This window comes from Leptonotus elevatus, chromosome 7 (genome assembly GCF_054856555.1).
Source record: "Leptonotus elevatus isolate MCC_2025b chromosome 7, RoL_Lele_1.0, whole genome shotgun sequence".
Classification (NCBI taxonomy): Eukaryota; Metazoa; Chordata; class Actinopteri; order Syngnathiformes; family Syngnathidae; genus Leptonotus; species Leptonotus elevatus.
In genome coordinates this window covers 4,952,841-4,979,750 of record NC_141245.1, presented here as the reverse complement: position 1 = coordinate 4,979,750, position 26,910 = coordinate 4,952,841, and the positions used below count along the sequence as shown (strand labels likewise).

General features: G+C 40.6%; 2 protein-coding genes across 2 annotated transcripts; both read right to left on the bottom strand.

Moving 5' to 3' along the window:
* Nucleotides 1-6,065: 6,065 nt before the first annotated feature.
* Nucleotides 6,066-14,177, bottom strand: ywhae1 (tyrosine 3-monooxygenase/tryptophan 5-monooxygenase activation protein, epsilon polypeptide 1). The gene is made up of 6 exons (XM_086080078.1): nucleotides 13,934-14,177; nucleotides 12,148-12,347; nucleotides 11,588-11,694; nucleotides 11,220-11,426; nucleotides 10,924-11,060; nucleotides 6,066-7,126 (listed from the first exon to the last, which is right to left on the bottom strand). The coding sequence occupies exons 1-6, from the start codon at nucleotides 13,995-13,997 to the stop codon at nucleotides 7,071-7,073; spliced, it is 771 nt and encodes a 256-aa protein (XP_085936204.1). The 5' UTR covers nucleotides 13,998-14,177; the 3' UTR covers nucleotides 6,066-7,070.
* Nucleotides 14,178-15,612: 1,435 nt separating this feature from the next.
* Nucleotides 15,613-26,815, bottom strand: crk (CRK proto-oncogene, adaptor protein). The gene is made up of 3 exons (XM_086080987.1): nucleotides 26,271-26,815; nucleotides 24,131-24,726; nucleotides 15,613-19,829 (listed from the first exon to the last, which is right to left on the bottom strand). Exons 1-3 carry the CDS (start codon nucleotides 26,488-26,490, stop codon nucleotides 19,692-19,694), a joined length of 954 nt encoding a protein of 317 aa, XP_085937113.1. The 5' UTR covers nucleotides 26,491-26,815; the 3' UTR covers nucleotides 15,613-19,691.
* Between the last annotated feature and the right edge of the window lie 95 nt (nucleotides 26,816-26,910).

Genomic DNA, 26,910 nt, shown 5'->3' with positions numbered 1-26,910 from the left:
GACTTTGGGTGTGTATGGGAAGATAAGTTCACGCATTGAAGAAATACGTTTGAGACACTGCAGGAATCGAGCATTAACGGTGGCAGGAAAAAATATGAGGCCAGAATAGCAGGCAAGGGAATTTATCCTATTTCCTCTTGGCTCCTTTCGGATAATTGATAGGACTGCTCTCACACACGCACACAAACACGCATACGTCACGGAACACTTACTCATTCTACTGGGCGGGTATTGCGAATGTCTGGGGCAGGATGCTAGTTCAGGAGGAAACCCTGTCCTAATACCAGTTTGTAAAGGACGCGTGCTCTCATAGCAGTTTGCTTCCTGAGCCTGACAATGAGTCTTACAAAGGCCTTGACACCAAAACACACACTGACATGCACACATCAGTGATATGAAAGTAGCTTGGGGGGGGGGGGGGGGGGGGTTGGTTTACTACCGCCATACGTCTACGAGAATATAAACAGATTGACGCTTTTAAATAAACATCACCAAAGTTGAACTTCCTGAGTCGTCTGCTTTCCAGCAATTTGCACTGTGTGTTGCGTCCACCAACGATGTATTCTCATTAGCGCTTTTACACAAAATATGAGTATCATATGTCATAAATTCCGTATTTCATTAACTAGTGGCCCTGACCTAATGAGCACTGCACCTCGATTAATCACATCTGATAACATACAAAGTAATTAAAAGTAATCAATTACATTACATTACTTAAATATTATGGTACTTGGATTACATAAAAACTAATTTTATAAACAGTCAACTTGTAGCTGTAATGGAATATATTTTTAAAGTAATCCTCCCAAACTTGATACCAAAGCAGTGTACGCAGTTATACATTCACATTCTACATACTCAAATTTTCTTCACTATAAATGTACTACGGAACTTATTTCTTCTTTCCCAGATGGCTTGTCACCTGACTGTTCAGCTACAAAAAAAAAAAAAGCTATGCTAAAAATAAGCAAAGATTAGACCAATGTTCCTATTTTAAGTCTGTCAATGGGGTCAGCAAAATTTTCTCGGCAGGAGTTCTTAAAACTAGTATATAAACCTAGCCCCTTTAAAACAGTAACAGGTGTCATGAGGGACATGAGTAATTGAGGGATGGTGGACCCAAATGCAGGATGTGACTAGACTGGTCGCCATGACTGGACAGGATGTGACTAGACTGGTCGCTACTAGTTTAGACTAATGGCTAATTGGCGATGACTTGGCTGTGACGATGGCTACGACGAAGACGGCTTGGCGGTGACAAAGACGGCTTGGCGGTGACAAAGACGGCTTGGCGGTGACAAAGACGGCTTGGCGGTGACAAAGACGGCTTGGCGGTGACAAAGACGGCTTGGCGGTGACAAAGACGGCTTGGCGGTGACAAAGACGGCTTGGCGGTGACAAAGACGGCTTGGCGGTGACAAAGACGGCTTGGCGGTGACAAAGACGGCTTGGCGGTGACAAAGACGGCTTGGCGGTGACAAAGACGGCTTGGCGGTGACAAAGACGGCTTGGCGGTGACAAAGACGGCTTGGCGGTGACAAAGACGGCTTGGCGGTGACAAAGACGGCTTGGCGGTGACAAAGACGGCTTGGCGGTGACAAAGACGGCTTGGCGGTGACAAAGACGGCTTGGCGGTGACAAAGACGGCTTGGCGGTGACAAAGACGGCTTGGCGGTGACAAAGACGGCTTGGCGGTGACAAAGACGGCTTGGCGGTGACAAAGACGGCTTGGCGGTGACAAAGACGGCTTGGCGGTGACAAAGACGGCTTGGCACACGAACTCCCACACATAATGTAGACAATGCACCCACACCAACTGGACAAACCCCACAAACTAAATACACCTCTGCTAATTACTTGACAAGACACACCTGGGGAAGACACAAGCGGCTGAGGGCACTGATAGAATGACACACAAGGGAAGGGAAGACACACAGGCGGACATGGTTACACATAACGAGACACAAAACAAAAGACTGAACAGAGAGACAAAAAGGAACATGAACACCCAAAGATGATGTTTTTTTTCTTAATTTGAGAATTGACAACTTAATTGGGAAATTTACATAGCAAATAATGCTTAGCCTAGGACATATTTTCTTGTGCAGAACATTAGGTTCCAAACCTTAATGCTGAGTATCAACCAGGGAAGTTTTGAGTGCCATTTTCATCATCTTGGTATGACCCAACCTGGGATTGAATCCACAACCTCCTAGTCACAGGGTAGACACTACCACGAGGCCGGTGATGGATTTTAGTGATATGTATTTACAAGTAATGCAGTTCTGGTTCAGCAGCCATTTGATTGTTGCATGACTGTGTTAATAATGTGAAATGTGCTTGAAAACAAAAACAGCTGTCTTCAAACTTTAAGTGGCATGTTATTCCCTAATTTCTCAATTGAGAAATTGTGTAATTGATTTACTTTTTAAAATAAGAAAAACAAGTATTGCTCTTCTGCTGGTCATTTTGTGCAAACTATTATTTGAGCTTGTTATGGGTCATTTGTTTCTTAATATTAGCTGAAATGTCTTATTAAGATAAAGTAAGATATTTTTCCTTAATTTGATATCTTTTTTTTTTATACAAAACCTACTTGTCAAGATTATTTTTCTTGTAGTTCCCCTTTCTGCCACAACTCTCTCGCTCTCTCTCTCTTTCTCTCTCTCTCTCTCTCTCTCGAAGTGCTACTGGCAGACTATTCTGTAGAAAGATGAAACGTACACATTGCGATCTGTGGGTGTGAAAAAATAGGTCAAGCGCACCAGCATCAAAATCTCATTGACTGTGAAATATTGTTTTGCAGCATTGTTTGGGACTGCTTTGCTACATCAGGGCTTAGACAGATTGCCATCCTCAACGGAAATATTAATTCCCAAATTTCCATCTGTCTCCCAATAGAAACTTGCCCAAGCATGGAACAAAGTTTGTTATGCTCCCTCTATTCTCATTTGTATTTTATTGAGATAGATATTTAGCGGGATTGCAGTCAAACTGAACAAAGTTTGACAGGGGACAGTTTGAGAGAAAACATTAACAGCATAAAAACTGTGTACTGTATATAACAAAAATAGCATTTCTTAGGAATCGGAATTGATCTACACTTGGGCTGGGAGGAGGAGACTCATTGAGTTGCAAATAGGACAGTATGGGACAGGACAAGACAGGAGAGGGATGTTGAGTCATGCAGTGTGGTGGGCGTGGCTACGCACGCCAAAAACAAACACCCCTGAAAAGAGTGCAAATGAGACGACAGTGACAAAAAGCAAGTGACGCGTGTGCCTACAGAGACAGCTCAACACTTGCTACACTCGCACATTTATCACAAGTGCCCGGAATGTAATCAGTGTGTCTGACGACAGAAGACAAGAGTTACATGGAAGAAAGTCTCTTTAGTGGCAGTTTGTATGGACTCCGGAGAATGTGAAAGTCACTCTTTTCCATCCCTGGTTTGCTCATCATAAGACTCTGATACAAAGTAGTCCAACGTATCTGCTCTTTTCAACTGAAACTTTGCACATTTCAAGCACCCAACTTCTATTTCCAGATGTAGAAATGTGTTATGCAACTGCAATTGCACTACGCTGCATGCTGCTGCTGGTGAGGGGAAATAACACTTACACACATCCTTCGACCTCTGACCCTGACTGGAGGCATTCTTGACAGCTTGACATCAACAGGAAACCTGCGGCCTTCGCGCGCGCGCACGCACACGCACGGTACGCTGCCTTGAAGCAGACGTGTGTTAATGTCCAGGTTTATTTTTAAATATAACTTGTCTGAGGTGATTGACTTCCAAGAAAAACACTCGTTGCAAAAATAACAAAAACAAAAATAACACGAGAGCAAATTCAAGTAAATTTCCACAAAATTCAACTAACTGCTGCATATTGTCGCCTGTAAAAAACGCCAATGAACAGCGAAATCATAATCATGTTAGTTAGCTAGTCTAAAATAGACCATGTTACTGGCAGTGTTTTGTTATTGTTGCTATTTTTAAGTTGTGGGAATGCTATCGATCCAGTGGAAAATCTATATTAGGGGCAGAGTAGTGCCCGATATGATCCAGCAGGAGGTGCTGTTTCCCCCAAAATATATATTTTTACACATTTACTAAATTCATTACATAATTCAGTGGAATCCATTCACCATCCACCCTTCCATCATCCTGGCAGTGCTGGTTTTGGAATAATCTCAACAGCACTTTTTCATTGATCTTTGGGATGGGTGTTCGCTGGGTTGGGGTTAGTTTAACCCCAAAAAACAAATTCAATGTTTAGGAGTGGCACAGTCCAAGTCTGGACTTGAATCCGATTGTAATGTTGTGGCACGACCTTAAAAAGGCCGTTCATGCTCGAAAATCACGAGTTTCTACATGGCCCAACCAGTAATTACTTTTTCACACAGAGCCAGATAGCTTAAAAGTGCTCCCCCCTCACCATTTATACCACCTTTTATAAACTGCATTTTACGTCCACTTGTTTTCCCCTCTCATTTACAATTACTTGATGGTTTTAAACACTAAAAAAAGGAAAACTATGCAAAAAAAGAGTAAGAATAACAAGAGGGCAGCACTGTATTATTATTATTATCATCATTATTATATCCGACACAGAGAGCTTTGTTCCAATGGCCTGATGGAATGATGATCTGGAAGGCAGGAAAGGTTGGTGGTGATCCAGTGCATTCTGTTCTGTACATTTGCAATTGAGTCCTTGTAATCAGATGCCACATGCACACTCAGCTCTCCCGCAAGAGCTGGGGCAGAGAAAATCTCACAAATGTCACCTGAAAATAACCTTGGCTATTTATATTGACTGTATCTGCAGCAGAGGAAGTTCATAATATTTCATTGACGTTTTGTTTCTTCAGTTATACACTTGAATAAGACTTGTCAAGCATGCTGCAACAATTTCCACAGGAAGTCGATGGAGGCCCGAGGCCGTCGATTAGATCACTTAAAGCAACAATACACCCTCCGGAGGGAAAATAATGTAAAGTCGTTGTGCTTATGTTTTGACCTCACTCAACACCAAGCTACTGTAGCATAAAGGACACTGCACAGTAGTGGGGATGGTCTGAGTTATTGTCCAGTCAAGATTAGGTGAACCTTGCTGCCCTCTTCAGGCTTCACGTTAATACAAGCAGTGCACAAAAAAAAAAAGGGGGGGGGGGGCCAGCATACGTTACCATGGTAACCTGACCATCGACACGTCTCCCGTAGGCCTGATTGGACAAGTCCAAATGATGCTCACACTACATTATCAGTGAGACATGCACAATCTAATTGTATCCGAGTCAGAAACAACTATCTAGCTGTTGATCAACCAACTGACCAACTTATTGAGTGATCTTCTAGCTACGTGCCAACTTTACCGATTTGTCCAGCAATCGATCACTTTACCGACCATCACGGCTCAGCTTCCAAAAACAGATGAGCTGTGATTGGTCGTTAGCTGAGCAACTATGATTTCTAATCTTCAGTTGACAGCAAGTGGCAAAATGGCCGCCTCCTGAGATGGATAAAATGGCTGGATTTTGCAGCGTAACTCATATTTCACAAACACAATATTAATCAGAATACCGTGTTTAGATTAGTGTGTCTGCATCGACCATATTATAGTAAATAATTATGTTGTTGTTTTTTTGTTGGGGGGGGGGCTTCCTCTTTAACATAAAAAAACAGGCTCATCCTCAACACAGGCGACCCCGGTTCAATTAAATTCCTTGCAGGTCATTCGCTCCCTTTACCGCGCATACTCACACTTTCTGTCTATACTGTAGCTTTCTTATTAATGAAAAAATAAACATCTTTAAAATTTCAACCCAAAAAAGCTATTGCCTATTGGCCTGTCTTCCTCTCCAACTGTGCAAAACTGCCTGAAAATGGACAATAGTGAAACATGGCATAGTTGTTTTTTTTTTTTGTTGCATGAATTGTTTTTAAGTAGTTATGTGGCTTAATATTCACTTGGGAAAGACGGATCTAACACTATCACGTACACAATGAAACAAATTATTTCTAAAATGCCATTCTGACAAGAACAAAACAGAATGCTCTCTTTAATTTAGATTGTTTAATGTTAATTCCATGCCGTGTTTCAGTAAGAACAATACAGATTCCCTGTCTGTGGCTCCAGCCAGATATCCAGTAGTACAAATCAGCTCCAAGTTACACATGATGCAGCAAAACAAGAAGAGAAGCAAAAGAACTTGCAGTGAAATACGCTCTCAACCAAAAGGAGCTTTAGTACAAAGTTGGGGAAAGCTGCAGAAAAGAATACTAGCTAGCAAAAACAATCATCTTTTTTTGGGCTCTCTATTAATGAGCGGGGCCAAACTAATACTTGCCCTTAATTCAAACAGCAAGTGATAAATGCAACCTTCAGGCATATGTGCATTCTTACAGTATTGAGCACAAAGTAAAGTCCAACATAAAACAGAAGAGGGGGGAAAAAAGACTACGGTGTAAAAGCACTTCTTTGCCCCACTTGGATATCGCAAACATTGCCAACGTCCTCTGAAAAACCAACATAAAAAAAAGACACTTGCAGCTCTCCAAAGTGCCCATTAAAAAGTTAACATTGATTCACTAAAAACAAAGAAAATAGCTCCCATTAACTAATAGTCAACATTTTCAGTAATAAAAGTTAATTTCTGTAATTACATTAAGAAAGATTCTCAATACATCCAGCAAATGATAAAAATATTGAGGAAAAGCAAAAAGAAACAAACAATAAAGAAAACAAAGATAACATTTCAAAACCGCTTGTACCAGGAAGAAAATAAAACAAAAAAACAAAACCCAGGGGCATTTCTTTGTCTCTCTAACATTGTATTTCCTGACTGAATGAAGTGGTAGTGGTGTATGGGCTAATATATAATAAAATTTAAAAAAAGAAAAGATAACCAAAATGATCAACTTTCAGGCCCTGTTGGGTCCTGGAGTAGCAGAGGATGGAGAGAAGAGTGGGAAGGGAAAAGACAAACCAGGAAGTGAAGGAGTGTGATGAGTGGGTTGAGTTTTGGGGGTCACAAGTTGTTGGCTGATAGTGGCAAAGCTTTCTCTAAGTCTGTGCTTCATCCTCCACGTCTTGCAGTGTTTCTGTGGTCTGTTCTTCTCCTGCAACAGCAGACACCAAAGTACTGTCAGTGACAAACAACTTTGCACCACTAACAAACGATGTTGCATCCACCTTTACAACCAAGTAGACTCGCCAAAGTCAAGCAGTTCAAACCTTGAATGGTTCCACTAAGATTTCCAGGTAAAATACACCAAATGTTTTTATGGGGTACACACATCCAATAATACAGCTAAATTTGACCATATGACTTCTCTTAACCTCAAGTCAGCAAAGGCTTTTCAGAAATATTCAGTGGACTGACAAGGCAAAAGCCGGAACTTTTTGGAATGTGTGTACGGCCCATTACATTGGATGTCAAACTAACAGCATTTGATAAACACTCCAACAAAGTGGTTGCATTGTAATGGTCTGGGGCTGTTTTGCTACTCCCGGACACGGACGACTTGCTGTGAAAGGAACAATAAAAATTCTTGTCTACCAGAAAACCAAAACACCAGCAAATCGACATCGGAATAGGCCTAACAAGCTCGCTGTGCAATCCAAATTAGATGCTGTGGTATGACTAAACTGCCAGTTGAGTGGCAATATCAGTAAATATGTTCAGGGCCAGATATGTTGGGATTGAGTGAACAAGTCCAAATGATGGACCCCCCAACCCCTTCTGACCGGTAGATGTTCCCAGTGGAAATGACAGATTCACATGCCTAAACCAATAAAATGAATAATTTGGATGATGTCAACACTTCGGGTTCATGATTGGATCTTGACTAACCAATCACAATTGCAAGTTGATTTGCATGATGTTCATGTTAAAAATGTTGCATATAAGCTTGTTAAATTTACAACACATTACAGTCATATTATCCTGACGTCCACTATAACAACTAAAAACATGATAACCCCAAAATAAAAATAATTTTTGCCCAGCAGAAAAAGTACAGGACTGAAGGGGTTCATTAATGAAGAACATTTTATATTTGCTTAGGTTGTCTTTGTAATATTAAAATTGTTTTGATTAACTGAAACATTAGCATGCTTGAATACACAACAAGTTAGAAGAAAAACAAAATCAGAAAGGTGGAAAATACTTTTTTTCACGGCTCTCTATGTGCCCTGTGACTGACTGGCAATAAGTTGAGGATGTAGTCAGCGTTTGCAGTATGGAAAATGGATGGCTGGAAATTTTGTTGTGAAATCTGAAAAACTCGGGTGTCACAGGTCGGGTGGATTGTGTGCGATTTTGTAATTTCATCCGTAATTTCATCCAAATTACTTTTTTGTTTTTCTCCTGAAAATATCTACAAAGGCGAAATGTGGTGTGTGTTTCACTCACAAGTGATCCAGTGTGCCAACAATAATAATAATAATAATAATAATAATAATACAGACATGAAGTAGTGCACCGAGTGAGTGTTCCTTCCTAAAATCTAGTGAGTAACATGCAGGTATGACTACTGTAGGTGCGAGTGTGATTGGTGAGAGGAAATGACAACAGCCACACACACATTCAGCATGGCTCAGGTGGGCAACACTTACAAAGAGAGTTAACATGGCAAATGAACACTTAAATTTCTCCTTTAGGACTCTACAAAAAGAGGAGGATGGAGAAAGACAAGATGGTGAGGCACTGCCAAGTCATAAACAGAGGAAAGAGGAGGCGGGACTTCCGACTTCCGGGTTTTCACCCATCAACTTTATTTCCGTTTCCTGTTTGCAACGTGTGGGCCACATCCAAATACTTGCGCGTTCCCGTCGACGGGTGCGAGGCTGCGAGTGTTTAGTGTCTGTCTCAGTGTCCGAAGCATTTCAGATAGCCGTGACGCCACGCCATGAGACCATGAATCGATTATTTTATATACAGTGGAACCTCGGAGTTTGAACGTCTCGGAACTCAACCAAAAAATCTGAGCAAAAATAAATAAAAATGCCTCGGAGTTTGAACTCATTTTCAGAGTTCAAACACCCAAGCAAAGCAAGCTAAGCCGAACATACCTTGAAAACGAGTAACAGAGTAAAGTCGAGCGAAATCGAGCAATGTCGACGTTGCGGTAGTACTCCATACTCGCGAGTGCATTTTGATTTTTTCACAACAATTTTCTTCGCCATGGGCCCAAAGAAAGACAACAGTGCCAGTGGCAGCAAAGAAAAACATAGTGCTACAAACCACAGTAAAATTAGGAAGGAGATTATCGCGACTACTTCTGTAAATACTGGCACGAGGACCCCCCTTAGCTGTTCAACAACGTTCCTGACAACTGTTAAACAACGCATGCAAGGACCGCTTAGTAGTCTAACAACATGCCCAATGTAAAATACACAGCACTGAACTAAAGCTAACATTAACATAGCATTTATCAACCACTGATGCCATCACTCCACAACAACAAAAAAGTAAAGGATTTTTTATTGTTTAAATCTGTATAGGGTGTAAATGTAAAAAAAACATAAATAAAAATGAAAATAGGAATTTTCTGTTTTTGGAGCTTGGGAACAGATTAATTGCATTTACATTATTTCCTATGGGATTACTTTTTTTCGGAGGTTGAACAATTCGGATTTTGAACACTTCGCAGGAACGAATTATGTTCAAACTCCGAGGTACCACTGTAAATCTTTTTCCCATAAATGCGTACGAAATTTTTAAAGGCTGAATTTTTTTTTGTACCTTACTGTTTTCTTAAAATGTACTTTTCCCGTGAATTTAAAAGTATTTTCTTACATTTATGAAATACCTGACTTATTTCACTGACAAGTCAGAATCTTTTTAATTTATATTATTACAATATTTTCATCTCATCTTTGCTGATGTCAATGTTTGTGCAACACATAAATGATTATAATACTTTACTTTCATGAATAAACAAAATCATTTAGCCACATACTGCCTCTGCAAAATTTACTTTGGAATGTAATATTTGTGGAGTTTTTAATCATGTCCTTGACATCCAAAACAACAGTTTAAACACCAGTGAAGTGAGCCTTTCACCTTCATATGTAGTAAAAAAAATTGTTGGGGGCCATGCATGCAGGCTCTTACAACAACAATCCAATTCTTGCCTGCCACTGCCCTCCCGAAGAGGTAAGCGATTATCTTTATTTATGTATTTATTTTTTGTTTGTTTGGCACTACCCCGACTGCCGACGAGAAAAGATGCTAAAATGGCGTTGCCAATGTTGTTCGGACCTGCCTTGCTTAACGACTGATTTTAAAAAAAATTGCCTTTAATGCAGCTGTGACATGTATGACAATTTATCTGTAGGGCCTTTTCTGAATGAAGGAAACAGGCTTATAAGCGGGAAGGATATAATAATTGAAAGAATTGAGGTATAGCGAGTGTTGTTGGTTGTGCTCAAGAATTTCTGAGTAGAATTGCAAATCACTAAACACACATAAAAAGCTATTAAAATGTACCCCTATTTGTAATATCTTTTTTCCATGATTAAATTTACAGGTATATTATTTTACTTCATCTTTTATTCCAGCAAAATAGAATACATTCCTAAATTAGAATGTAATGTGCAACGATGGTGTTTCAATTAAGTGAATTTAAGCTATTGACAAAAACTGCAAAAATTTGACTTGGGGCTCAGGGGATATTCCAAGTCGCTCCCATTTTTGGCACAAAATCCTTGTCAATGAATTGCTGGCACCATACATGTAGGAATGTTTTTCCAGTTGAACATCAATGCTTTTTAACGTGAGCTCTTTTCACAAGAAGGTGCTAACAAGCGAGCAGGCAGCGAGCAGGCAGCATGCCCCCCCCCCCCCCCAATCTATCAGCATCAATTTGTGGAAACAGATTGAGGCAAATTATAGTAACAACATGCATCTCACCTTCTCCCTGCATATCTGAAGTCCATAATGTCAAGTTGTCACGTAACAACTGCATGATCAGTGTGGAGTCTTTGTAGCTATCTTCACTCAGCGTGTCCAGTTCTGCAATTGCGTCATCAAACGCAGCCTTTGCCAACCTGAGCAAAAATGCAGAACCTTTGTTATCTCAAATTATGATCTTTGCCCACAAATATGAAACAATTTCTCATTCTAGTCCCATCTGACTTGAATTGATTTCATGCCAATTGATGAACTAGCAAGGCAATATTAAAACACTGGACAGCCACAAGAAAAACCTGCAAGCGCGATCTGGTGAGTTGAGGATCTCGTAGTAGAAGACAGAGAAGTTGAGCGCGAGACCAAGGCGAATGGGGTGCGTGGGTGGCAGCGCTTGCGTGGCAAGATCAGTAGCGGTTTTGTAGGCCACCAAGCTCTGCTCTGCTGCTTCCTTTCTGCCGTTGCCTGTAGCAAACTCTGCCAGGTACCTGTGGTAGTCGCCCTTCCTGAAATCAGACATCAAGAAATGTGGCCGTCATGCTTGTAGTCACACCTATAAATGATACCGGAGATTGTGCTACAACAAATTTGATTGACAAAATGTGGACAGATAAAACCCCTAAAATGTCCTTCTCTTGAACAGTTAAGACCACACACACGCATTTACATTTTGTTGTAGAAGACTTTGGACTCTCCAGCAGCAGCGGAGGGGAGTAGGTGCTTTTCCAGTGCCTCCAGAATGTCACCACAGATTGACTTAAGCTCATCTTCAACCTGCCACACAAAGCACAATCATACACAAATGTATAATTTAATCCTCAATTTAGTTGAACCATCAGCCTGTGTTATTTTTTATTATTATTTAAAAAAAATTGTCATTCTAAAAATGTCAATGTCTTATTGGTTAAAGTGTAAGTGTTCTAGCAGGATCACCCAATAAAGTATTGCCTGCAATCCAACAGCCCCTCCCCTCTCTATGACACACTCTGGCCTCTCCCTGAGTAATAGGCAGCTCTTATTTCCTTTCATAAAGGCAAGCGAGAGGACAAGTTGCCAGCTATGACTCAGATGCAGTCTGTTCGGTAGCAGCTCGTAGTGTGTATTATTAATAGGAGCTGGTGATCTCACATCAGTACATAACCAGACATTTTGAATTGTGAAGCACGTTTGCAACAACAGGACAAATTAACAGAGAGGGCTGTTAATAATGTAATGTTTTGTTTTTACCGTTTTCCTGTATTCCCGGACCATCTTCAATTTCTCTTCTTCACCCTTGCTCTCATCTCTCTGTTCAATGCTGCTGATTATCCTCCAGGAAGCTCTCCTAGCGCCAATCACATTCTTGTAAGCCACTGATAGTAGGTTCCTCTCCTCCACTGTGAGCTCCACATCCATGCCCGCCACATTCTTCATAAACACCACCATCTCTGTTGACAAGACACAAGCAACACTCATTTCAACACATTTGTTCAGTTGTTGAGAATCCCCTGTGTCTCATGTCCATGTTTTAATACCCGAGCCACCCTCTCAGTGTGGATGAGATCCCCTTGGTTGATTTTCCTCACATGGTTTGTCTGTGCCCCACCATGTCATTTTAGTGCTACTATGTGAGAGGGGAGCATTCGAACTAAATATGTACATACTATTATTTCACTACTGGTTGAAAACACATGTGATTATCAATCAACCCCAATAAATAATGTGATTTGGGTCAAGCAGTTATATTTGAAGTAAGACAAAGGTTTGCACAATCATACCACTACATAATGATGGTTTTGATGTGCCAAAACAGACTTACATTTCATTAGCCTGTACTTAAGTGAAATTTTACACAAGCCACAACAATTTTTTAATAACTTACAGAGCCTTTCAAGGAGGAGATACAAGTCCAATCTGGTAATATTGCAGCTTCACCATGGTTTAAAAAAAAAGGGGGGGGGGGGTAAGCTATACATTTTACGACTACAAACTTAAATACATGTTGGCATTTCTTCTAATTTAGGGGCAAAAAAAGATTGACTCACTAAACATGTCAGTAAGAAGACAACTGTCTGGGCCTACAAAACGGTTCAGTACATCCAATATGCCAAACAGTGAGCTAAAAACCTGCATTACCCGAATGACCACACTAAGCGAAAGCGTGGCGGCAACACCCTCAGTTCAGAATCTGCTACGATATTTCACGTCTCGAAACGTGCTTGCAAAAAAAAAAAAAAAAAACTTGCAACCTGTTGCAGAACAACCGCATGGAGTTGACCACATTCCAGCCAGGTTTCCATGTAGTCAGTCGACAATCAATCAATGTCTCCCACAGCTCCCAAATCCCGTGAGTGAGTCACGGCACATTCATTTAACGTTACTAAGCAACCTATAACTGTCGCACAGGCAGGCGTCTAAAAACAGCCCCTATGAGGCCACTAATGGCATGACGGTCTAACGGGAGTGAACAAGATCAGAAAGGGAGGAAGAAGAGAGTCATTTTCGTCAATCGAGCTGAACTGCGCGGCCATGAGAACAGGAGAGGAACAGCCCATCAAGTCAACAGTTGTCCGCCCACTCCCCATACGTTGCACTTTGGGCGGCGGCTAACTTTCTTCGAAACCACAATCTACTTTATGGCAATAATTAATAACACTTTCACAAAGCCACAGTGTGCGTTGAAAAGCAAGGCTGTGGGTAGCGGAGGTACGGTGGTGCAGGGAGGCAACTCCTGACAGCTCACGCTCTACTGATCCGCCATTTTGTTGTAGCCCTTTCGCTAACGCTAGCCTCTGGACGGCACTTGTTTAATCCCCTTTCGATTTTGACAGCTGTTGGCAATGCCGTTCATTAGCAGTAGGCGCGCGCAGTCTATTCCAGTCACATCAGCGTGTCACTCGCCATGTAGCCAAGATACAATTCATGGTAGCCAAAACGCTACGCGAAGCTCCACTGGCACTCTGTTAACATCGGTTAGCAAGCATAGGAAGGGGGAAACCCAGCGGTGAGCATGTCCCACTCAAAGTGTGCTTACCGTCATATCGCTCGGCCTGCTCAGCGAGTTTTGCCTGGTACACGCATTCCTCTCGCTCTGCCATTGCAAATAGAAACGCTCGTGAGGATCCGTCAAAAGTGACAAAGAGACTTGTATGGGAAGGGGGGGAACTCGATAATGTGTCTGCCTGGTCTGTCAGCGGTTCCTAGAAACCAACTGGGTCTACTCGATGGTGTTCCGCCCAACCGGCAGCACAGAGGGGATGGAGTAAAGATGGCGGCCAGTCTCATCCGGGTAATCGCTCACGCACCTGATTCGTCTGCTCTGTTACGTCGATACGCATTGTTTGACTTTAAACGAAGATAGTGTGTAATTATGCTTGCGTGCGTTCCCCAAATATTATACCCCAAATATATATTTAGATATACGCGATCCGGGAAACCTCACATGCTGACAATGTGCATGGGGATTACATGTAACTGCATATGTCTCCTGATGAATTCTTAAATGGCGTTACTTCTCTTGCAGACATCCGTGGACCTTTGGGCTATGTTTCTAGCGGGACTTCCTTTTCATTTTAAGTTTGTTGACCTTTGTTTGATTAGGTTAAAAATTCTGAGCGTTCTCTTTCAACAAGTGTCCTGACTGGAGTCTCTTAAACATTACATTGATCCTAGCTTGTGGTTCTCATCACAGGATTTTTGTAATTATTTGGTGTTTATAAGTAAGGGTGCAACATACTTATTTTTTTGCATGGTTTTCAAATGAGCACCAGAGCTTGAGGGTGTTGTTTGGTGCTCCCTTTTCCCTGACCCACCAACCTCAGAGTGGAACTTTAATTTACGATACAGTAATCTTGGCAAGATGATGAATGAATAACATAATATTCATTTTTATTTTTCTTCCTCTTTTACAAAAGTGACCTGGGATTTCACAATTTTAAGCAGTACAATGTGCTTAAGTACTGCTTCAAGTGAGAAATATGCTGCAATTTATACCTCTCCTTTAATCAGTGCTGTGAACATTTCAGAATTCAATTCATTAGATGAATTTGATTTGACTCCCACCCCATAGGATGTTGAGTTGAATGTGAATTACAGGAAGTGGAATTGAATTCAATAACATTCGGAGAAACACATTCTCATCACATATAAGAATGAGACTTAACATCTATTTTTCTTCCAAATGGAAATACAGAGACTAACATTAGGTATACATTTCCTTAATTAATGTTGGAAAGCTTAGTAATATATATTTATTTCAAAGTAATAAAATGAAACTTTTTTTGTAGGAATCATTTAAAATACTTCAGGGTAAATTTGATGCATCTAATGGTCAAAAACAGTAGCTCAAATGTTTCGTCATTGAGGCAGCATTGCTCTGTTCTACCAACATAAACAATTTCAAAATGTTTACAATTTTAATGATCTATTTTCGTCTGAGTAGGCTTTTAATGTTAACTTTTTTTTTTAAAGTAAGCCACTGTAACCTTATTCCGTTTCAACATAAATACTACTGCGCATAATTAAAGTGAACATGTTCTAAAAGATTAAATGTATGATAGTGGAATAAGAAAAATGTTGAGCTACTGCCACATTATGCTGTTTAAACATTTAATTCAGTGAGCTTTTTACATACCATGCTCGAGGGAGCCTACGCAGCACTATTGGTGCTAGCACCACACTGAGAATCACTGATCAGACAAAAACGAGGGAGACTGTCATGAATTTCACTTTATTTACTAGTATATTAACACATCACATGCTACAGAAAATAAAAGTTAATTACAATTGTCTTAAAAGAATATAGTGTTATAATAAAATTACACAACCGCTATTAACAATCCCCAGTGGCATATTGCCACCCCTCACTTTGCATGGAAGGAAACTGGCTTTTTGTGTGATCACTAAAAATACTTTAATTTGTGGCTTCATTTCAGTAACTAAGCAACTGCTGCATGCAGCGCCCAGAACACGTTGCAAATTGGCCCGCAAAATCAGTTTCGATGCCATTTTAAGAACGTGTTTTGAATGCCACAATTGGACACAACATACAATATTAGAAATGAGGTAATGGAGAGTGGTCACATTTTGTTTTCTTTTTTAAAAGGAGCACATGTATCATTGCAAACTTAGTGTGAAAGCAGTATAAGTGTTTCAGTTCAGTCGTCTCCTTTAATGTCTAAAGAACAGGTACATGATTGTGATCTGTGTGAATATTGTTACAAGTGCCACTTGAAGGTGAATTGGTGTGCGGGACAGAATGTGGGCCGTAATATGAGAAACCTCCATACATTGTGTCTATCTATTCATCGTCAATCCAATCCACGCATGTAGTAAAGTAATGATTGTCTCAGGCAGGGGGGGGGGGGGGGGGTAAATTGAGAGGAAGGGACTTGAAATGAAACGGCCGTTGAGTGAACTCTTAAAATCACAAATGTTGGTGGCTAGAAATGAAAAGGCTATGTCACTAAAGAAACAAAATGTAAAGAAAAGGCAAAAGATAAGTAATCACAGGTGAAAGACAGGCTAATGCAACTAAAGAATACAATAGGCAAATTGGTGCAAGATGGAAAAAGGACAAAAGCAGATAGCATTTCCTTTTCCCCCTGACATAATTGTGAAGCTCGATTTTACTAAGGTCCGACAACTAACAAGATGGACAACAGCAATCTGTTGTGGTAGCTACCAAGACACATAAATGATAGTTTAGTAAGTGATGAAAATCACACAAAGCATCATATACAGTTGAGAGTTGGAAGGAAGTGGAGTTGTGTTTTCATCTCTCTTCCAACAAGTGTCCTGACTGGAGTCTTTTATACATTACATTGATACTAGCTTGTGGCTGTCATCAGTTTTTTGTGTAATTATTTGCTGTTATAAGCAAGGGTGCACATCCTTTTTTTTTTTGCATTCTCAAATGAGCAGAGGGGGCTCATTTTTTTTCCTGACCCACATACCTCAGGGATGAACTTAAACTTAATTTATGGTACATCTTGGCAAGGTCTATCGTTAATGTGTATATGTCATTTTAATATAACAGAATATTCATTTTTAAGATTTTTTTTAAATTCCCTAATTACAACAGGGCTATGGGGTCTATACCACGTAGGAGGCAGGACTTCCTGGTTTTCACACATCAGCTTTGTTTCCGTTTCCTATTTGCCGCGTCCCAGTTCTTGCGCTTCCGCTTTAGTGCCCCTCGGTTGCGCGTTCCCGTCGCCGAGTGCGAGTGTGTCTGTGTCAGCTGTCCGAAGCGTTTCAGACAGTTGAGGCGCCCTGCGCGCTCCCACCGATGGGCCGGAACGTGCGGTTGGGGGGCGCAGGGGTGGGGGTGTGAATGTTGGAACGCGGACATCAGTGGCCGGAAACGACACTGATGTGTGAAACCCAGAAGTCCGTGGCATCTACCCCATAGAAAGGCAGCTTATTAAAAACAATACTATACATTCAATTCATATTTAACAATTGTGTTGCACAGTCAGTTTGCCCACCTCTGACTTGCACTTTGTCAGCCTAGTCAAGCTAACCGCCACAAGGGTTGTTCACCGTGAGGGTCAACTTCAAAATAATAGCAAAACAAGTAATACTGGTACATGGATACATGGACAAGGGTGTTAGCGCCACATATAAATATATATACAGACGTGTAATATTCAGAGAAAAAACATACATTCATGAGAAAAAAAAAATCAAATATTTGCTACATGTGGCAAATTTGCACAAAAAAAAAAAATTCTGAGAAAAAACCTTTGATATTTGTGCCATTAAAATTCCCATCTTGTGATTTTTGTCCTCTGAAAAAGGCCAATTACTTCAAAGAGCGAATGCTTAATATGATATGGTTCATCTCTGCCAAAGCTATTACTAGCTCCTTATTTGAAAACCCGACTGAAAAGTATTATTTAACGAGTTCTTCCACCGTAGGCATTTTGCACACTTAGAAATTGTGACATCCGAGTACGCTATGTGTATTTCTCGCAAGTTTCTGCGTTTTTTTTCTCTCTCCTGCAAATCTGCCACTTTGTCACAAATATTCAAGTTTTTTTCTTGTAAATGTGTTTTTTCTCTGAATATTACAAAAATATATATATGTAGTCCTAATACACCGTCATAGATTATCAATGCTTTACTTCGCTTTTATTTTGAAGTTGACCCTCAGAAGCAACCGTTGTCGCAGCTGACTTGACTTCAAATTGAGGCTGGCCTAAACAATTCTTAGTGTCCAAAGCACTGCGACAGACTTAAACTGGAAGGCAATATTCAATTTACAGTCCTCATGCCACTGATCTGTATATATTACTGGATAGCCAATAGGCCAAGATTTTTGATGCCGCCATATTACCATCCCCAAGAAATGTGTTTCGGCATACGATCCTATATCTTTACAGTATCGAAATTGGAGAACATTTGAGACAGTACTAAGTAGAAACAGAATGATTTATGATGATTCAGTTTTTAAGTAATCTTAAGAACAAGATGCCATTCAACAATAACCAATTGATATTCCAATGGCAAAACAGAGATTTTGTCAAAAGCTCAGCCCGATTTAACAGACAATGTTGCAGTAAAAAAAAGAAAAAAGTGTAAATGCAAGCAGGACTAATTTGGGACAGGGAAGGATCAATGTATTTGACACAGTAGCATTAAGTGATACAATTAAGGAGTTGTTAAAGATTGATCTATCAATTTTCTACATGTCCTCAGACTCGCCGCGGACGTACGAGAGCCTAACCTAGCTATCCCAGACTGGCCACCATCCATCGCAGTTTTAAAATTTGAGTTAATTGGTGACTGATTTACATATTTTTATACTTGCTCTTATTCTCACCGGGCAAGAAATCAAATCATTCTGCAACCAAAATAAATAAATCCTTCACATTGTTAAATTGGCTTACTTGACCGATTGAATTCAGCATTCTTAGGTCATTTGGCTACATTTTACCTGAGCCCTTGTAAAACTCAACACTCACTAGGTCAACAGGCAGCTGACGTTAGCTCAGTAAGTCACAAGGTTTACAAAGTTTTTGTGATGATTAATAACTATCCTGCCAATAAGAAAACTGAGCTATGCTCTGTTCATGCTGCTGTCTTAATCCTGTGAATTGAATAGTAGCTAGAATAGCAGTCGGACCTCTGCCAAGGCTGAACAATGCTAATTTGAATCACATAATTGTTCACCTTGGTGGGCACCCAACTGCTGCTAAAGGCTGCATTTTTGTAAAAAAATAAAAATAAATGTTCAAAACATATCATATACTAAAGATTTGGGGAAATTCTGAACTCGCAGTGTTTCCAAGAAAGGGGGAGGGGAGGGGGGGCTGGACCCAGAGCTAAATTCACCAGTTTCGTTGGAACCAGTGACTTCAGAAACGTCTTTACCTTTGAACTTGTTATTTCCACACATTCTTAAATGCAGTCATGAGGATTAAAAATGACACAGTGCTGAGTTTTTATCTACATGCTCAAACACAGGATGAGGAAATGGCCATGTTGTGCGGTGAGTGGTGTCCTGAATAGTGATGAGGATAAAATGTTACAAAATCCTTGGACAAGCCTTTCCAGCCCATCGTCCATTTTGCATTGAGTCAGTCAGAGCAGGAAACGGTGGTGAGGGGCTGTCAGAAATATGCGGTGGGGTCTGTTGGTTGTCTTTGAGCGTGATTGTGAGGAACTTGACTTGGTTGCAGGTAGAGCAGACGTGAGGTGGTGACCATGACGGGCAAAGGGTAAACGAGGGTGTGAGGCAGGGTCAATCTAACTAATCTAGTGTCCAGTTTGCACCCGCCAGTCCGGTCTCAGCTGGGTTCATCCTCGGAGTTGTGCTGGTCCAGCAGTTTGACGTGTGTGAAAGGAAAGTGGCCGCGCTTGCCTTTACATTCGCCTTCCCACTGGCCGTTCACGTTTATTTTAGTCACTTTCACCATGTCGCCCACCTGGAGAGGGAGACAAATTGTGAGCATCAAGATAATGAAATACGGAAAGAACTAGAAATGAGTAGGAATGTTTGATATCGGTACGATAATTTTTGTTTGAGTATTCAGTGATACCTCTAGTACTTTCTATATTTAAAAAACAAAATACTATGACAAAGAATTGTGAACAAAGCCAAGTTGATGATTCACCAATGTGTCAAACTGTCACAGTGTAGTGTAGTGAAGTGTGACCGTAGTGTCAACCACTGCCGAGGACTTAATCACTGTGATGTTTTTTTCCTTTAAGCATTGGTGGCTCGTATCGACACTAGCGATAGACCGATATGGGTTTTTCAGTGCCGATACCGTTTATTAGTAGTCAAGGATCTGTTGCACCACTAATTATCGGCCATATGATTCTTCAAAATGGCAGATGGCGATATTCGTCAAAATGCTGAATATCGGTGCCAATAATTGGTCTATCCCTAATCGGCAGGCTCCACGAGTATCTGATATCTTAAAATAAGGCCGGTATTGGTACTTGCCCATCCCTAGAAATAAGTGTGAACTGGGTGAAACACTAACAGGAATGGAGAACAGTTTATATAGTCCTCTGAAGGCCTTACTAAATTCAACCAAGAAAAAGTATTTGAATTATTACAGGGGTTCATAATTTGTCCGGTAGTGCATACCACACTCATAGTGAGAGTGAAATGACCAAGTTAGGTGTTTCCTGCACTTGCTTGCCCCAAGAGGATATCCTGCAGAGCACACTGATTCTGCTAAGTGGCTAAGAGGGTGTGGCTGTTTTACCCGACAAACCTCACTGTCCTGGGACCGGTTGTTTAATTCTCTGTTATTTTAACCACTGTTTAACCCCTAACCGCCGGTTAAATTCTTAACTTGCCGTTAACTAAACAGGCGTTAAATATGCATTGTTCAAAACATGGTTAGTCACGCTGTTTGTTAACGACACCGTTTACGCCACTGGTTCGCGCCAATATATCCCACAATTCTTCTTTTTTTTTTTTGTTACTTCCGATTCTGCGAAAAGAATGGACACTATCCAAACGACCCGTCACTCGCAAAATAAAAAGAAGCAGGAAGTTTTCTGCTGACGAAGAAGAAGATACATCAAATGGAGTTGATTGTTGCAAAACACACTGCAATAGAGAAATGATTCAGTTCAACGGAGCATTACTAGAAACTGCACAGTATTGACACTAATTGAATAAAAAGAGTGACTAAGAGACAAAAGTCTGACGCCAAAGACATCCAAGACAAGGAAATGTGAGCTAATAATTAACAGCGTATCCATGCTGAGTCACTTCTCTGACCTACTGGAGAAAGCACAACAAGCAACCGTGTATAAGGTAAAGCCAGAAGAATTGAACAAAAGAGGGAGCGGTATCACTAGATTGTCCAACAGGACCAATGTTGGGCAAGTTACTTGGTGAAATGCAGTGAGCTCAGCTCCAAGTTACTGTAAATGAAGCTTCGTTCACTCCACTGAAGCAATTTACGAAAGAAATGTACGAAAACTAAGCTGATAAAATGACCTGCTAAATGAAGTCAAAGCTACCACATTTGAGCGGAGCTTCTTTAAAATAAAATGAGTTGTTGAGAATGTTTTGTAATTGTACTATGCACACTACTGAGATATATAACAATAGCTGTTATGCTGGTGTCTCCAGCAATCTCAACTAATCTCTGAGTCATGCTCCAACTTCACAGAGTCTTGAGGAAACGGTCTCGTTCCCCAACCAAAAACTATTTCCTCCACCCAATGGCCTGCTCAGTAGGAGCACTGCGGCTGCATCCGGACAGTTGGGCAGCTCAGCCACAGTGACCAAGAGTTGAGCTCAGGTTACTTTGTTGTTTGGACATCACACTCTCACCTGATACAAAGACAAACTGCTCTAAAGGCACTTACAGTACACACGCAATGCCGCTCTCAATTTGAGGTCAGTTGAGAGTTCAAATAACCTACCCACGGAAAATACACCTTTAACACTTGGCTGCACAAAATCCAGAATTTGACCCGTCATTATGTATGACATCGCATGACATGTCAGCTCAATGAGCAGCTAAAGAACTAACTCCCGAAGTAGTTTGCACTTTCTTTACGGCGGTGAAGTCATAAGTACAATAAATTAATTTTTGCATTTAAAAAAATGAAATGAAAAACACTGTACGGTGCTAATTGCGCGTGCCATCTTGTGCGGTGTGATTATGTATTCCTATGCCTTGCAGCAACTTCGCCAAACCGTTTAGCTCTGCCCCGACTGACTGTGGGTTGAGTGTTTGTAATTTTCGACACCCCATATATAACATAACGTCATAAGACGGCGCATCATTAAATCTAAATGTGTTTTTTAAATTGGGAAACCATTTTGTAAAAACTGTGTGGGCGGACTCAAATGTTTATAGGCTAACTCAATAGAAAATCCAGTCAACAGGCCCCGCGCCAAGGAGGGAAACAGTTGTTTGTACTAGGGGTGTGAATTGCCTGGCGATTAGATTCGTATCACGATTCGATTCGATTAATCACGATACAAATCTATAAATTGATTATTGTGATTTTATTAAACTCAAATTTGGAAAATACTAATCAGTAAACATGTACACTGTAAAATTTGTATGAAAATTTATTTATTTATCTGAAAATTCAGGCATATAACTGAGCCACTGCATTTAGCAAACAGGTTGCAGTCTGTTTCATGTTTGAACAGCACTGAAATAAAATATTAAGGCTTAATGTTCCATTAATATAACATTCTTCCATGCTTAATGTGTGAATCCTAACCCTAAGTAAGACGTTTTGTTGAATATTCCCATAAAAAATTTAATTTTAAAATCGATTTGGCAAGAATTGAATCGAATCGATTCAAGAATTGCGCGCTATAATATCGCGATATATTGCAGAATCGATTTTTTTAACACCCCCAGTTTGTACAATAGAAAGTTTCGTTTGTGCTGCTAGTGTTTTGCAGTTATTAGCAATTTTTTTTTTTGGTCATCCGGAGTTCACTAAGCACCCCCCCCCCCCCCCACCAACGAGAAACGGACCAAAAACTACACAATTCGTATGTTGCTGCGTTTGTGCTCGTTTCACGCACATGTATATGCTGTATATTTTCTTCCTAAAGAATAACATTAGGTTAGCCAATCAATTTGTGTTAAGTATAGCATGCTTTAAAATGGCTACAGTAAAGTTAAAGTACCACTAATTGTCACACCCACCAAGGTGGGGCAAATTTTGTAGGTTCTCTAAAATAAAGCTCTTGTGAAAAATTAATACACTGGTTGATAATAGCCCTTTGAGTAACTCATAGATATGCAAAAAAAAAAAAAAAAAAAAGTCGGAGTTTGAATGTTTTACTTAGTTTAACCACTGCTTCACTCACCATACAAAAGGTGTTGGTGTAGTTTTGTTTAAAACACTAAATACAAACACTTTTTTTCCTCCCTAAAGGGATACCTGACTCCTTGAGCAGTAAAAAGTTAATATTGTCTATAATTAAGGTGTTAACTTCATAATTTTTTATGTACAATTAATACCTTTAAAAACTAATTTTACTACTAGCTCTCGACTGAAGATGACATAACCTGTGCTGAGGAAGTAGGCAATCATGGCTCAGTTTGCTGACCAAACCCAGAAAACAGGTGAGCCATGATTGGTCGTTACCTACTTCCTCAGCACAGGTGATGTCATCTCCAGTCGACTTGACAGCAAGTGAAAACATTTGTTTTTAAAGATATTAATTGTACATGAAAAATAACGAAGTTATCATAGTCATTCTGGGCAAAATATGAACTTTTCAATGCTGAAAATGGCTCAAAGAGTCAAGTATCTTTTTAATACAATGCTGAGGTATCGGCTCGGGATCTTCAAAATGAGGTGACTCGGACTCGGGTCTAAGAAAGTGATCGGGACATCCCTAAAACAGTGCTTACCAATATCAACTACTATGAATTACTTATATTGTGAAACAACTTTTCAGCTATATCACATGGCAGCCCCCCACCTGTGTCAATAATCTGCTTTCCTTTCGTTACTGCACTGCAGTAGCACTTCAAACGCCAAGTCTTAAAAATAAGTTACCGATCTTGTGGAATTGTACTTATTAAAATAAAATACTTTGTTGACCAGAATAGTCAACATAGTCTAAAATACTTTTTTGTTTTATTTTATTAAAAAATATAAACCTGTAAAACTGCGGTGTTGAATGTGATGCAGTCAACATTTTTGGTGTACCTAACTTTCGTGCTGGTGCATCCACGAAAAAAAGAAGAAGGGCGCACCAGTGCAAAAGAGTTACCTCCAAAGCCAGGGCGGTCTTGTCATATGCATTAGGCACCCTCTTCTGTATGGCCCTGGCAAAGACAGGTCCATTCTGGAGGTTTGGGAGGGGGGTAGGTTGGGCATACTGGCTGGGATCTCCCATTAGTGGTGCACCGGGCTGGGCCGCAGATCCGTCAGAGTTCCCTAGCATCCCCATTCCTCCTGACGGGCACGCAGCAGGCACACCGGGAGCAGCCGCCGAATTCGGAGACGTCGGACGGTACTTCTCCACATACGGCACCGGGATCATCCCTGCTCGACCTTCAGAGTTCTGAGCGTTCCACCACTGCTCTTCGGGCTTCTCAAGAACGCGGAGGATATCACCCTTCCGAAATGGGAGATCCTCATCGTCGTTGCCAGGGAAATCGAAAAGCGCTCGGACGTACTCATCCTCCAGGCGAGGTGGAGGGGCACCACCGGGGCCAATGCTGATAAAAGACGTGTGTTTGGACTTGTTGATGGGTTCTATTAGGGTGGTGGTGTCCAAGTAGTGGATTTTGTAGAACTCCAGCAAAGCAGGGAGTGCGTCAAACTCCTGGTCACCAATACGGAATCTTGGATACGACAAACTTGCTGGAATGGAAGATAGAAAAAAAAATGGTACACTTGTTATGATCCAACTTTATAAACTAAAAAAGAAAGCATCTTCCAGTCAGTATGAGTGGAGCCAGTAGTACAAAGCAACAGACCCCAATCAGTCCACGTTAGCATTTAGCTCAAAACCTAATCTAGCGTTATACGTTTCTTATAGTTGAAACAACAGTGTTCAAACTACAGCTCAGCCTTTTTTCGGCAGCCATGGCATATACAATAAGTCGTTTGCCAGCATTCTACTACTTCTTTCAAACACTGGTGGCAAGGCAGGGGATCAGATGAAGAAAGTCATTCTCAACTTTCACATCGTCGTTTTCGACCAATCATGTAACGTTTAGTAAGACGCGATTGTTTGCTCCACTTTCTGCACAGTGTCAAGATCATCTTGGTACAGATTGCTCTTGTTTTGGCTGTGAATGTGGAGATGGGATTCTGTTGCTGCTCCATTTCAGTTGCAAACCGGCCACCCTAAACTGAAAAATCCTTTACTTTTGCTTCATATTTTGTTTTTTGCTATACACAATTTACCGATTGTGTGTGTGTGTGTAAATATATTTATATGTATCTACCCATCTATCTATTAGGAGTGTGCATCTCTCCAATAGACAATTCTATAACAATCTCAATACTGCACATGGAGTACACTACTATTCTATGGTTGTTTATTTTAAAGTGGAACGATTCAGTGGTACTACGATTCGATTTAACATGGTACGGCTCAGTTTGAGAGGGTATGAGGCATTGAGAATGAGATTCTTGTTGACATTTTACAATGCAAAATAATTTGTCAGTACGTTACGGTAAACGTGGCATATCTTTCAAAGATATACAGTATCTCTCCAATAAATAACTTTTTGATATAATGTATTTTAAAGTGGAACAATTTGATGCACCTACACCGATTCATATTGTTTTTTTGTTACACCCCGAATAACCTATATAAGTGTATATAATATACATTTCTCATGCATTCATTTATATGTACTTATATTGCTTTACATACACTGATGTGGTTTATTATACATCATATCTTTCAAAGATATACAGTATCTCTCCAATAAATTACTTTTTGATATAATGTATTTTAAAGTGGAACAATTTGATGCACCTACACCGATTCATATTGTTTTTTGTTACACCCCGAATAACCTATATATGTGTATATAATATACATGTCTCATGTATTCATTTATATGTACTTATATTGCTTTACGTACACTGATGTGGTTTATTATACATCTATTGTTTAGTGTTAGTAACAAATCAAAAGTAAAAATAAATAAATAGTGGCCCTTGTATTTTCTCTCTCTGAATGCAGCCCATGGAAGAAAGTTTGAACACTTTTAGTTATAAAAAACAAAAAACGACAGTGTGGTTTGAATGAATATAATAGCAGAGCCGATTATATTTTAAACGGTGAATTGATACTAATGTGCATCTCCAGTGGTGCAAGTCATGCAAGCGAGCTGCCTTCCTTATAAAACCAGGTGCCCAGGTGGGGATATAACATCATATAGTCTTACCTGGACCGGATTGTCGGTTATTGCTGATGCTGTTGATGATATAATGCGAGACCTTGGAGTTCTCCGACACCGAGAGCACGTAGTCGCCGGGGCTGGTGATGGAGTCCCGCACCAGGAACACGCCGTGCCTCTGCCCCTGCAACAGCGACACAGCCTCCTGCCTGCTCAAGCGACCCCAGTACCAACTGGAGCGGTCCTCCGCGTCAAAATTGCCGGCCATGATAAGCACTCCGAAGCCGAGGCGTCGTTGGGCCTTCCCTGCTCTCCCTCCCGCGATCCACACGCAAAGCCTTCAACTCATACAAAACTTTAGCGCCTCGAGCACGTTTAGTAAACACACGACATCCGCAGCTGGCCCTTTGCGCATCAATTTGCTGCCACAAAACCTCAGGCGCGAAAACAAAATGATTCTTGGTGCCTTAACGATACCACTCTTATCCAACTGTTAGAAATAGCATAAGTTTAAGGGCCAGAATTTCACAAATACTATAACGGCCGATGACAACTAAGTTCAAAAACTGAAATGGCGGATACGGGAAAACAAAAAAAAAGGGGGGACCCGCTACCGGATGTGACGTTTTCATTTCAATCTGCTTACTGCTGCATCAGTGGCAAGATAACGTTAAATAAACTGCAACAT

Bases quoted from the DNA above. Each gene is read 5' to 3' on its own strand.
- ywhae1 (XM_086080078.1), bottom strand. From the start codon at position 13,997: ATGGCAGAGCGAGAGGAATGCGTGTACCAGGCAAAACTCGCTGAGCAG. The intron at 11,695-12,147 runs GTAAAAACAAAA...TTTGTGTGGCAG, and splicing joins TCCGGGAATACAGGAAAACG to GTTGAAGATGAGCTTAAGTC. The intron at 11,427-11,587 runs GTAAATGCGTGT...GTCTGATTTCAG, and splicing joins AAAGTCTTCTACAACAAAAT to GAAGGGCGACTACCACAGGT.
- crk (XM_086080987.1), bottom strand. From the start codon at position 26,490: ATGGCCGGCAATTTTGACGCGGAGGACCGCTCCAGTTGGTACTGGGGT. The intron at 24,727-26,270 runs GTAAGACTATAT...CTTCCATTCCAG, and splicing joins TAACCGACAATCCGGTCCAG to CAAGTTTGTCGTATCCAAGA. The intron at 19,830-24,130 runs GTAACTCTTTTG...CTCCCTCTCCAG, and splicing joins AGACCGCCCTGGCTTTGGAG to GTGGGCGACATGGTGAAAGT.